Raw genomic sequence first — 13,762 nt, forward strand, 5'->3', positions numbered from 1 at the left:
ATCACAAGCTGTTGTGGTTTCAACCTAAGCTATGAGTGCTTTAACGCAGTTAATAAACATCTGCAGAAGCCTTGGCCACAGATGGCGCCTGTTAAAGCAGAAGTGACGCGCCTAAATAATACATGGTGATTTTAGAGGTTCACCAGCAGATGGTAGTCATGTTTAGATAATATTAAAACAACCACAATCTGCTGCATTGTTGCTGTTACATTGTGGTCTATACATTTACTGGCAGCTCGGGTTTAAAATTTTTTTATATTATTTTACTTAAAACGATCTCCTCTATCCATTACCTGCACGAACTTAATTATTATCTGATCTGTGAACTCGTGGACCTCCGATCATGCATTACGTCGTCGGTCAGCAACAACTTAAGAAGGCGCTCCTTCATTATTAAATAAACCAATGTTCGTAAAGTCTCCGATTTTCGTTGAATTGAGTTCTCCCTCCACTCTTCTTTGCTCGTTCTCCTCCACTCTACTATCCATAGCAGCTAAATGCTCTCCCTATCTGTCTGGTGACCCTGCTATGCGACTGGCTCAAATGTTTTACCCTGCAATTAAAACACAGCCTATAAAAGGCAATGCATCTGCCGCCAGAGGGTCAGAGCAGCAGAGAGAGGAGAGAGAGAGAGAGAGAGAGAGAGAGAGAGAGAGAGAGAGAGGAGAGAGAGAGAGAGAGAGAGAGAGAGAGAGAGAGAGAGAGAGAGAGAGAGAGAGAGAGAGAGAGAGAGAGAGAATAAATCGCTTTGATGCAGACTGTGGTCTGGTCTGAAGGCCTGAATTCCTCCACTGGTGCTTGGAGCTCTTGAGATGCAGGCGTGTGGCTCCGATTGAGCGAGTTCACCACGGGACGGAGCCAGAAACCTGGATGATTCATGATGGCTCCCTCTTGTTGCATTTTCTGCTGTTTCGTCAAAAATACGAAGCGGTCGATGCAGCGCAACCATAGGCCAGCTACATATAATTTATATATGAAGGCTCACAAACCCTTTTGTTCCCGCTCCGAATTTAAAAGAGGACCACTGTGAAATTCCACACACTGTTGATGATTGTTGATAGTTGACCGTGACAACATTGGATGTTGTCTGTACAAATACAGTGATTTACTTCAGACATGCAGCTTTACTCGAACAGTTAGACCTGCGGTAGTGCAATGGGAAGATAAATAAAGTTGAGTCGGAAGTCCCATAGTTATTTGGACCATTTATAATTAAAAAAAACAACATAATGGTAAACGGATATAGGCTGCAAACTCATGCATGGCATTACTATTTCCATAAAAGGCAGTTTGCTGTCGCATGGTCTTCTCTCATAAATGTAAATTGCTAAACTCTTATCTACTATTTGAAAATAATTTGTGGGGGATGTAGAAATGTGAGTCTTAATGGCGAGGTTTTAGTCATACTGCCTCCTTTTGTCGCCATGGACCGCTGCAAACGGGTCACTGGCAAATGAATCAGCACATTACATGGAAATAAAAGGGAATAAAGAATTTAAAAAAAAAATCGTGCGTGACATTTAGAGGTTTTTTGAATAAAGATAGAGATTACAGCGGAGTATGTGTAGGAAACAGTGGGGACCGCTAGGGAAAGAAAGGTCCCAGTGTGAAAGGAAAAGTGGGATTGGAGCAGTGACGTGATCCGTTGCTGCTGCTGGAAAGAGGGAGGGAGGAACGGGGACGGCTGGACTCCATTAGCCGAAGCCCGAGGAAACACTTTGGGATACTTCACTTCGGCGAGTTCTTGTTTTTTTCTTTTTAAAAAACATCTTTATACATGGTGTGATAGGGACCTGGACTTGTTGAATATCGTAAGGTCGACAGTTTTTGCGCTTTTGGTCTCTGGGTTTGGTGTATTTCTGAAGGTGAGTGAAACTTGATTTACGTTTTCCCTAACCCAGTAACGTTACTCCTATAGTGCTATGAAATATGAAAACACTGATCAGAATAGGTTCTTATTTTCCCGAAACAAACTAATCAAATTCACTGTGTTGTCTTCTCTTCATTTAGCCCCGACTATGTTTTGCTGGCCTTTTCAATGCTAGGTTTTAACTGAGTTACTTTTGAATGAGGTGCGTAGTGTGCACCCAGGGGTCCTTGTCTTAGCTCTGCTTACGTAATTCACTTCTTACTCTATTTGTACGAGTAGGTTTACCGTTACTTTTAACAGGTGAACAGGCCCGCGTTCACTACCAAGAGCCACCAAAACATTGTTGAACTCAGCACCAGGTCTAGCCTTTGTTCTGTTTCGAAGTATTGATCCAAAGCGGTTCAAAAGCGGGTCGTGTAGATCGCTAAACGCTCTTCACACCAACTTTCAAGAAGGCTATGCATTGTAACACCGGGGGGCTGTGCTTTAGCTCGTCGGGGGAATATGTATGTCGTTTTCACAATGTACAACTTAAATGGCAAAATAGGCTTCTCCATGTCTATTTCTCTATTTGAGTAGAATATATAAATTACACATGATAGGCATCGCACTGGATTGATCCAGCGTGCTCCATACGCTACACGTACAGAAGGTCAACAGGCTTAAGGCCACCTTGATGTCTCCAAACTGACGGGACTTCCTGGTCCCCTCTTCGGTCACTTTTGACAGGATGGCGCTGGACGGGATCCGAATGCCCGATGGCTGCTATGCCGACGGGACATGGGAGCTGAAGATGCATGTCACCGACCTAAAAAGGGACGTGTCTTTGAGGGTGACCGGGGAAATCCATATCGGTGGTGTCATGCTGAAACTAGTGGAGAAACTCGGTAAGCTGCGTGCTTCTCTTAAATGTATTTTTTTAACAGGATGAGTCAGACAGTTCATGGCCATTCATTGTGATTATGGATTTTTGTAGCCGTTAGAGAGCTAGGACTATATGCTGTTTTCCTCATGTGCACAATTGTACCTTGTCTTGAACTTTAACCTGTACGCTACTTGCACCTCGAATTCAGTTTCTATCACTCCGGTGGGGCATTCTGGCAGGTAGATAGACGATATAGGGAGGTACAACTGATAATAAGTACCATGTCGTCTAATTGTAGGCTATGTATAAAATATGGAGTGCATACCTACATCCAACAACCAAATCCCACCATAAAGACCATGTTTTACAGAATAAACCTTGTCACCACTCATTAGAGTTCATCAGAACCCTTACAGGGTGAACAGAGTGAATGAATGGAACCCAGACCTGTCATTCCTCCCCACCCACTGGCTCACATACACCTTTGTAACTGCAACCATGCACTGGACAAGTGCAGAGTGCGAGCGGGCACAAGAGCCCTCTGTTCCAGACACTTGAGCGCTGCCTTGTTAGACAGAGGATAGCGAGAGAGGTCAGTGGCGGGCGTTTCTGGCAGGCGGCAACGCTGGGGCTCATTGGGTAGGGCCTGACGAGTGTGTAGTGTGGACGCCAATGGCGCATGAATGCTAAGTATTCCTTATGGCCCGCCATGGGCCCTGTTTTTAGCTCTCCTGTTAGCGCTCCACATAATTGAGGTCTTTGTTCTCTGGGGGCGTCTGCTATGGAGCTGCAGCTAAACAGGATTCATATGCTGTTGCTGTTGCTGCTGCATGGCTCACATTCATTGGGGCTGCTGCAATCAAGGCCTGGCCTTATCCATTGTATTGAGTCCAATGTGTGTAGCTTCTGTTTAGAAAATGGAACTGTTTTATTTGGGGTAGGGTCGGGCCTTCTTGGAATATATATTGACATTGGACTGCCTTGTGTTATGAAATGGGCGTTGCTAAAATCTTTTTTTACTGATCTTGGAATGGTTGTATAGCATCGGCTATACCTTTGCTGTTTTTTGGTAGTGACTGTAAGACTTAATTTTGGTTTAATTTGAAGTCAAGTGCTCAGCTTCTCTTCTTTCACATGTGTACTTATTGACCTTGCTCAGTCATTGGATGTTGTTGCAATGAGTGAGTGAATGGGGTGTGGGTGATTCCTCAGCCCTTGTTGTCTTTTCTTTCTATCATCTGTTGTCACGGTCGGTTTTTACACAGCAAAGTAAGTTGAAGTTTAATTTAGCCACTTTCCCCCCCCCCCACTATCTGGAGTCAACAGATTATTTTCCATTGTAATCATTAACCCATCCCCACCACAGACTTTACACATGGCCACACACTGTTGGAGGCAGGTTGAACACTGTGCTATAGGAGTCCAGTATTGCAATGCAGTTTTGGTCATAGTAGCTAGCTAGCCTATATTTACTTGAAATTAAAATGTATGGACGTAATACTACTTGATTGACATTTAGATACACACAGACAGACAGACAGACAGACAGACAGACAGACAGACAGAGTAAAGCACTTTGGGTATCTTGAAAAGTACAATATTAACGCAATTAATAATTTATTATTATCATGATTCATACCATCTGCTTGCTCTTTCTCTTCATGGACATACACCTGTTTGTTGTACATGGGTTGTGTTTGCATGCCCTTGCATACAGAGAAACCGGGTTAAATTGGTTTCTCTCTCTCTCTCTCTCTCTCTCTCTCTCTCTCTCTCTCTCTCTCTCTCTCTCTCTCTCTCTCTCTCTCTCTCTCTCTCTCTCTCTCTCTCTCTCTCTCTCTCTCTCTCTCTCTCTCTCTCTCTCTCGCAACATATATCTCTTCCCTTCCATCAATCCATCCTTCTGTGATCTTCTGTGAACTCCCCTCTATGTGGCCTTCTATAATGGATTAAATAGACAAATGCCAGGAAAGCACTCCATTATTGATTGGAGTCCGCCATGGCAGTCTGCATTTTCCCTGCATCTCTCCAGGAGAGCAGTATTTAAAGTAAACTGATTGACCCCTGCTATTTCCCATCCCTTTCTCCCCCCCCCCCCCTCCCGTTATCCTTTCATTGCTTGATCTACAACTGCCACTGTGCTTCCTTTTAAATTGCCCTGCTCTCTAAAAGCCCATGCCATTTAGGCAAGAAAATAAACATCCTGTAAGCATCCATCAGTTTTTCAAAGTTTCTGTGTAATAACTCTCCATATAATTCCCTGAAGTTGCATGCATTGTAATAAATCTGAAGACTTTAAGGAGCTTCTTGAAGTTGAGAGCTGAGAAGTTTGTCTCTCAACTTTTTGTGGAGAGACAAAAGGATGTCAATTATAAATACACTTCCTCTTTGGTCAAGGTCAGTCCTTCCAGGATCTATCAGTGTTGTGAGGTAGGAAGTTTCTTTCTTTTTTTCTTTCTTGACCTCTTGTTCTCGGGAGTCTGCCATCATCACTGACTTGTGACTATTTTGACTGAAACTATCAATAGTTAGTTGTTCATTGAACCTTCTGGGATGGATGCAAGTCTTAAAATGTTCCATACATATGTAGGGCTTGGAGCAGTGAGACGTTGATTGTTCATCTCATGGCTTCCCAACCAGATTCCCCTAATGCAACACGGGTCACTGGGGGCCATCCATAGCCACAACATACATCCTTTGATGGTACATAGTCTATTGCCTTGGGGGGACCTATGTTTAACATTGCAGTTGTATGACATGCTATGTGTTTTGGCATTATCAAACTATGTGGGAAACAAAGTAACAATAGACACTTTTATACAACAGGCACATTTTATCATTGCTTTTGTTAGCCATTCCCGGCATTGGGGACGTAAAAAATTTCCTCAGAAGAAGGGGTGTGATGTCATTTCTAATGAATAACATATTTTTAATGAGTAACTTCTGCATGGCTGATGTGAGCACCATGAGCAGTGCATGTCTGATCAGGGAGGGGAGTGGGCAAAAGAGGTAGGGGTGGTCAGGGGGAGATGACCTCCCTTTGACAATGGAGCACAGGTTTCATTAGGAAACAGACGTGATCTAACACAGGATGCTTAACTTCCCGCCAGTTTTTATTTTTTTGTGTGCCTTCGCCCTCCCATTCCCTTGCCCCTTGACTCTCCCCTGCTTTCTTTTCTGCAATCTTTCTTGTACTTTGTGTATTTCAGGACTTTTTGAGGTTGCAATGCTTCCCTACTGGGACAAGGGGAAAGTGGGGCCATTATACACTTCAGAGAGTTAGATGGAGTGATGAGATAAAGCTGTATCCTGTTCTTGCGCAAATTGTGAAACTATACTGTATTCACTCTTTTTTTTCTCACATACATTACATACAAAGACCCTGGTCTTCTCGTCGGCTGGATACATAGTTAATCTCAGATGTTGGACATTGCATCGCCTTCTGAGAATCATTGATTTGTAACTGTACTGCACCACAGACTCGGAGATGACCGGGCTAACTACTGGTACATATCAGCCCTGTGTTCTAATCTGGCCAGAAGGAAGTTGTTAGTTTAAGTAGGGGGTCCTGCCCAGGCCAAAGCTTTCCTGTTACAACTGCAACATTTTTGTTTGTATTATGCCATGCGTACACACCCACACATGGATACGTCAAATTATGTGACATGAGAATGCACAGGAACTTTATGTCAATCCTCTCTCCTTCATCCCCCTATCCCTACTATTGATTATTAGCTTTTTAATAATCATCCTTTTCAAACTTGCCAAATATAACTCACTGCACTGAGTTATGTTTGACATGCCAACCATACAGCGTGAAGTATTCTCATGGCCCCCCTTGTGAATCAGAAGGTTTATGTGTTTTCCTTTGAGTCCCCTTTTCTTCCTGCCAGCCATGCAGGATAGCGGGGGAGCTGTCAGGGCGCTACATTATTTTCTTTAACACCACACACCTGTGGCTCGGTGCAGTAAAACGATCTTATGTTTTGTTAAGCTACTAGGGCTTGATTCTATTCAACTGTCTCTTCTCCCCACCCTCCATCCAATCTGTCACCCTGGGCTGTAAGGTTTTGAACCTGACTGGAAGCTCTCGAGTGGCAAAGGTTTACACGACTGTGTCACGCCATGTTTTTTCCCCTCTAAGATTAGGCTCCATGAAGAACTAATTGGACTCAAGCAGCAGATGGGGACCGTATACATTCTTTTCACACTTCATTTCATAGGCTAATGGGATAATACCAGCTCTACCATCGGTCTTCAGTGTCGGCAGCATGTTTTTCCTCTCCACGCACATCTGTTGGGCCGGCTCCAACTGATTCTGTCAATTTTATAACTCTGTGTAATGCGGTTCTAAAGAGATGGTGGTGCAGGACTTTCTGGAAATGTATGGATTGCAGTCTGCCTCTGTGTTTACCCTGGCAGTGGGCCCTTGTAGAGCCCACTCGCATATCAGAGAAAGCTCCCCGGCCTGCTCCCTGAAGGCTCCCTATCCAAGGAGAGATGTGTTTCAGAGGTTCGGATATTAAGCGGGGCTCCCCGAGCTTCAGAGGCATTAGCGAGGTTGCTTGCCGTTCAAGCCAACGAGGCTACATATCCCATCCCATCTCCCTTGTCCTCAGGGGGAAGGGGGGATGTCTGGCAGAATGGATAGATGGAATCCAAAGGGGCCGGATGGATACTCTGTCTCTATGCCCCATTTGTCAAAGGCTGAGAGTCACTTTTGTAATGTCATTACGGCAGCGGGGCCAGGGACACCTAATTGCATGAGGCTGCACCAGGGCGGAGGGTGTGCCACCCCCTTGTTTGGCTGTGTTTGGATTATGACACAAATTGATACAAACCATGGGTCTGTAGGGCTTGGCTATTAGTTTGCGAGGCCTTTCCTACTACAGCTGGAACTTTGGTGAACCCTCCCTGTTTCTAACAGCTTGGACATGGCTTGAGACTAGCGTCGACAAACATCTAGAAGGAATTCTTGTTCTATTGTGTTTTTTTTAATGGTCTCAGCTGGCCTGATCCCAGAAGTGTGTGTGTGTGTGTGTGTGTGTGTGTGTGTGTGTGTGTGTGTGTGTGTGTGTGTGTGTGTGTGTGTGTGTGTGTGTGTGTGTGTGTGTGTGTGTGTGTGTGTGTGTGTGTGTGTGTGTGTCATTTTAATTATGGCGCACTTCTCTTTAATAATTCTCAAACTGCTGACCATGGCTAAAACTAAAACAATTTAACACATTTCAATGCAGCCATAAGAAAATGGTAAGAAATCCCCCAACATCATGTGTACGTGTGTGTGAGCATGGAGCAGTGCTCCCATAGGGAGAGATTACAGCTGCCTTGACCATACAGCAGGAACTTGTCCCAGGTCACAGCTTTTTTTATGTCCGTCAATGAGAGGGGTCAGAGTTCACTGGTCCCATATGACCCGTCCCGCTTCTAGCCTGAACAGCCCTTGTTGGCTACACTGAGTGTCTGCTGTGTTGTTGAATAAGATTCAGGTAAAAGGACAGTACCTACCGTGGCAGGTTCCAGTTGTACTCTCTCAAGGGGGTATGTGGCAAAGGAGTGTGGTTGTTTTTTTTTGTAGACATGCTTACGTTTACCTGACAATGTTTCAACATGATGAAGGGAAAGCCTTAATGATTAAAATAACTTGACATGGAGCAGCATCTCACAAAGTAATTTTGTTATGATCTTGTTGTGCTTACTTCTTATCACAATGATCACGTGTTGCTTTTAAGAATACCTGTGTGACCTTGTGTGTTATGTAACAGTGGATGGAATAAACTTCAATGCAAGGTATTTGGCCACAAAGCTGTCTGCTGCGCTGCCTTAACTTACTATCTGTCATTGAACTATCTGACTTTGTTATTTCTTATCGTCAGTGCACAAACACTGACTTTTATAGCTCTTGATTTTTGCTGGGTTATGTTCTCACATTCGTGCTAGTGTCTCCAGCCTACACCTTTTCAACTCCAACACATGAACTGTGTCTGATCTCAATCTCACCTCTGTTACAATAGCAAGAATTTACACCTTTCACACCCGCCGCCACTGCCCAGACTAACTGATCTGGTTTTCAGTCATATGATGGAAATCTGTAGTGATTTGTGACGTTGTTGTGATACCATCTCCCTCTACAGCTGGCCGTCACTGTGTGAAGCCAACGGCCCAGAAGCCATTTATACAGTAGATCTAATTTTAGGACAATGCAGAGCAGTTGTCCCCTGTGTCATGGCTTGTCAATGCTAACCTTCACCCTATATTTGCAGATGTATGTGTGTGGAGATGAGATGGAGCGAGGTAGAGGCTGGCTTAACAGTATTAAAGAGAGAGAGGGAGGGAGTGGAGATGGGTCGAGATAAAAGGAGAGGACAGAAAAGCCAGCTGAGATGCCATCTTAAGCTGCATTGTGTGTTGTTGTGTCTCTGTCTCTTTGTTGTGTGTCTAAACACAGTCCCCCGCTGCTGTGCTGTCACTCTGCCGGCGACTAACATGAGTTGCCCTGGCAACAGCTTGACCAGCTCACCAGGACAGACAGCATTTCTTTGTAACATATATAACCCCGAAGAACCGTTGAACTTTGCATTTTCCACCCTTAAATTGGTTTAGGAAAATCCCTAAAGTGTGACGTGGGTTATGACAACACCCCTCACACTTACTTGTATTGAACCCAATGTGTCAATTCTTTTGAAGTCTGTCATGACTGGTCAGATTGCAATCCCATTTGTCTCCCTAACAATGACAAAATAAAAAGGTACACAGTGTTCTGTTAGTCTCCTGGTCTGAACTCTTGAAACGTTGGCTATGCTGGCTATGCTATCGTTATCTCTGATCTCAGTGATAGATCTGAAACCTGTTCACTTGATCTATAGTCAGCGGTTATCTAACACTGTCACAGTCGGGCAATGTCAATATGAACAATGGCTAAACATGGAAACTTTTGGGCTGTTTTTGTGGCCGTTGACCAAAAATCCAGACTATTGACTCTTAGCTCAGTGTTTTAAACTCAGTGTGTTCTGGGGTCTGGTTCAAAATCCTTCCGAATTTGGATGTTCTGTTTCATTCTCTGTGTGGGTCCTATTGGTATTGTCAGACAGCCATGGAACCACACAGGGTCACACACATGGCTGTCACACTTCTCTCCTCGGCTCCTTCATCGCCATCTCCTCCGCTTCGCTTCTCGTCATTGAAGATCCAGCCCCCCCTGTCCCATCCATCCATCGTCCCCTCTCCTCCATAAACACCATGCTCTTCTAATGTAAACACCAGATACTCTGCTGACTACGAAAGGAGGGATGGAACAGAGCAACTTCTGGTGGTGAGGAGATGGAGGGAGGGGGTGGGAGGAGAGATAGAGAATGTGGAGAAGAGAGAGGGAGCGAAAGAGAGAATGTGCCAAAGAGGAAGCTACAGCAGGAGGGTCCAAGAAAGAAAAAAAAAGAAAAGTTTCATCTTAATGCCAGATAAAGTCTTTCCAACCGTGTCCTCGGTTCTGATTATAGTGCAAGCACATTACTTATTATTTCCTTTACAAAATACACTTTTTCACTTAACTCCTCTGTAATTTAAGGATAGTGTAGCAGTTCTTCTTGAGTTGTATTATGTGCATTTATTTTCAGTGTACTTCTGTAAAAAAAGAGAAAATGTCTTAGCTGTGGCAAACGATGTAGAGCAGGGGTGAAGCGGCAGGGAACGAGGCCGGCTAGCCACCGGCCTGCTAATCACTGTGATGACGAAAAATAGGCAATTTTGACTACACTTGCAGAGTAATCTAGCCTATTAGAACACATGTAATTGCATACACACCTAAAGAAACACACACACTTGCACACAGAGAACCAAGCCAACTGATTAATAAGTGGCTAACGCACGCACGCGCACAGAGAGAGAGATATAGATATCTCGTCAACGTACACACGTGAGTGGATAGCACCAGCCGTATCCTCTTTCACATGCCCAAAGAGGTCATAAAAACATACTTTCCCCTCCTGCCACATCCCTCCTTCCCTCCATAATCTCAGCTGCCCCCCATCCTCTATGTTGCCTCCCATCCTCTATGTTGCCTGACACAATCACTAGCCCACCGTCCATATTTTATGCAGCCAATTACTTAGACCCATGTTTCATGTTGCTGCTGCATTACGTCATGCCGGACTGGAGCTGTATTTTTAGCCCAGAGAGAGATGCCATTGGCCCCTTCCCTCCTTCCACTTGGGCCGATTAAATTACCAGCCTGTTATTGAACGAACCCAAGGGAGGGCTACCAGATTTGCCCCCCAAGCCCTTCATCCAATCACGTTGTCCGACCGTTGCCTGACGTCACAGTGATTTGGTAAGGGGGCGGCGGGGCCGGCAGCCAATAAGCTCTGGCGGAATGAGGGTCTTGGGCGGTCCTCCATTTAGTGAGTGATCTATGCTTTTATACTATACTTCTGCCCTCACTACCAGTATCCGTACCGTGTGCACGTAGCTCTGTGCATGTGTACATGGGGGTAACCAGTGGTAACAGATCCTCTTGTAGAACAGGAACTGTGGTCAAGACCTCAACTGCCCAATATTGGCAGCTGGCTGCCCCTGGCTAGCTCAGCACTCAGACACCCGAAATTACTACGTCCTACAAGGGGAAAAACTGAGAATACAGACCAGAATACACTCGGGTCTATTTCCATTTTTCCTCTCTCTCTCTCTCTCTCTCTCTCTCTCTCTCTCTCTCTCTCTCTCTCTCTCTCTCTCTCTCTCTCTCTCTCTCTCTCTCTCTCTCTCTCTCTCTCTCTCTCTCTCTCTCTCTCGTTCCCTCTCATTATTTTGGACTTCGGCAATGGCCTGGGATGTCGGGTGTCGTTTGTAGAATGGCAGCGATGGAGTCATATTGAGCACAGCTGAGATATCGGAGCACATCGATGACAGCAAGATCCCATGCTGCTTGCTAAAAGATTCCCACAACACGCAGCACACACGCGTCCTCCCCTTCTGGTGTTGAAGAAAATTGAAAGCTTGGAATGTTTGCTGTCAAGTACCAAGTTTTTGCCACAAGACTAAAAGGTCTGGAAAGCAAACAGCTCAACAAACAACCGCCCCTCCCCATCACATTCACACCGTCCTGGGAGGGGAGAGGAGGGGACAACAGGGACCGCAATGGCATTTGCATTAAAGATGCTGTTGGCCACTCCAGTCTTTAACTTTCTACCTTCTCCCTTGATTCCTGTGGCTGCTCTCCTGACGGTCTCTCATACCTCAGCGAGGGAGGGGTTTGGTTTGCTAACATCCTGCTGTTGTTTGCTCGTCCCCGTTTCCCAGCATCCGTCATCGTCTGCTAAATACACCGTAGCTCCATTCACCCACCCCCTGTGCCCTTTTTTAGAAGAGAACACCAAAGTGTTGTCAGTGATGTATATTGATGCCACCGTTGTATGCCTAGCTCACAAACAGGAGGACAATGACAGGACATGCACAGAAGGCTGCCAAGCTTTTGTGTTTATATGGCACCCTGAGGTTTGACTGACTGACAAGAGGTTAGGACAAGGTAACCTACAAGCCACTCCACCATCACATCATTACCACCACCGCCTCCTCCTCCTCCGTTACTCACACCCACTAGGTTCAAGCTTAATACAATTAGCTCGGTGTCTAAGCAAAGGACAAATGGAAAGCTAACGTGTATTGATGTGTTGTGTTGTCCTGTCTGGATAGCTCGCCTAAGTACGTGAAATACAGCTGTCCTTGATGGCTCTAATGGCTTCATAGACCCTTGGGTAATCTGTCCAAACCTGTGTAATAAATAGATGGAAATATTATGGGTGAGGAAGCACTAAACTAATGAGAGATGGCCCTGGAATATTAAGCAGATGATTTTAAAATCAAGGTCATGAACCATGGTTTCTGACGATATAGCACTAATGTGTGGCAATGAATCCAACCTGCTTATTTCTGACTAATAGGCATTAAGGTAATGAGCTGCTGAGACTCAACAACATGACAGACATTTTCATTATATTTGCATATATGTTTAATTCATCCAAATGCAATGTACGACCACATCGATTATCTCAATATTAGACACCAGAATTCTGCATCGTAAAAATTTTCAGCAATGGTTATTCTTGTCACTGTATGTGTCCACCGGTTGTGTGTCAATGGGGTTCATCCAAAATCAACGTGGAAGTTAAAACAATTTGGATTAGGAGACAGACAGACCCCCCCACGATGAAATGACCCACTGAGACGCGGCGAGTAAAAGCTTGGAGTTAGAGAGAGAGGGAGGGAGGGAGGGAGAGAGCTAGAGATTGAATTGAGGAGGGGTGGCAAGAGGTGTGGACAGGCAGAGAGAGGAAACAGGATACTGCCTGGAGAAGTGACTTCCCCCTTGGATGCTGATGACATCACAGCTGTAGGACAACGTGAAAGAGTAAAACGAATGCTCTAATATTAATTTTCCCTCAAAGATTACCACCAGGCATTCATCTTGGAACTAATTGAATATAGGTCAAACTTGTCATTATGAACGTTGCTTCATACACGCCATGTAGTGTCTACTGCGTTGGACAAAATGTTCTAACTCTTTATCAGACCTAGACCATGAGCTAGAGGGCCAGATTTTCATTCAATCCTTTTAGCCAGATGAATACATATTTCAAAATGCATTAGAATCGAGGATCTTCAGATAATGGACATAAGGGACGCAACGGTTCCCTTACGAGAAGGGGAGTTTTACATTTTCTCCACTTCCCCCGGGCTTTGGGGGAATTCATTGATTATTCCAGCATTTAAAACCATCACCTTAACGCCCGACTCGTGATTAAGATGAAGTTGATCTGTCAAACAGCTGCCTTGAGTTTCCTCCAATCTCTTGAGCTTTTTCCCCTTTCCCATCAAATGTGTCATCATAAGCATCTCCATTGTGTGGATCCACCCCATGCAGCCGGGGGCCTGTGGACTGGGGTTTTGGGTGGCACGCTGGTGCTTTTTGAAGGGGATCCCGTGTGACACCAGAACAAAGAGGGGAGGGACGAACCTGATATCCGTGTCACACAAACAGC

General features: G+C 44.9%; 1 protein-coding gene across 4 annotated transcripts in view; it reads left to right on the forward strand.

The window, feature by feature from the left end:
* Positions 1 to 1,681: 1,681 nt before the first annotated feature.
* fermt2 (FERM domain containing kindlin 2) overlaps positions 1,682 to 13,762 on the forward strand; it is a 36,975-nt gene continuing 24,894 nt past the window's right edge. For all 4 annotated transcript variants that reach the window (XM_084482091.1, XM_084482092.1, XM_084482093.1 and 1 more), the window contains exons 1-2: positions 1,682 to 1,865; positions 2,600 to 2,757. In XM_084482091.1, coding sequence (XP_084338217.1) covers positions 2,601 to 2,757 — 157 coding nt within the window. In that variant the 5' untranslated portion in view covers positions 1,682 to 1,865; position 2,600. The remainder of the gene's footprint in view (positions 1,866 to 2,599; positions 2,758 to 13,762) is intronic.

This window comes from Micromesistius poutassou (assembly GCF_964030765.1).
Source record: "Micromesistius poutassou genome assembly, chromosome: 17".
In the NCBI taxonomy this organism is placed as follows: Eukaryota; Metazoa; Chordata; class Actinopteri; order Gadiformes; family Gadidae; genus Micromesistius; species Micromesistius poutassou.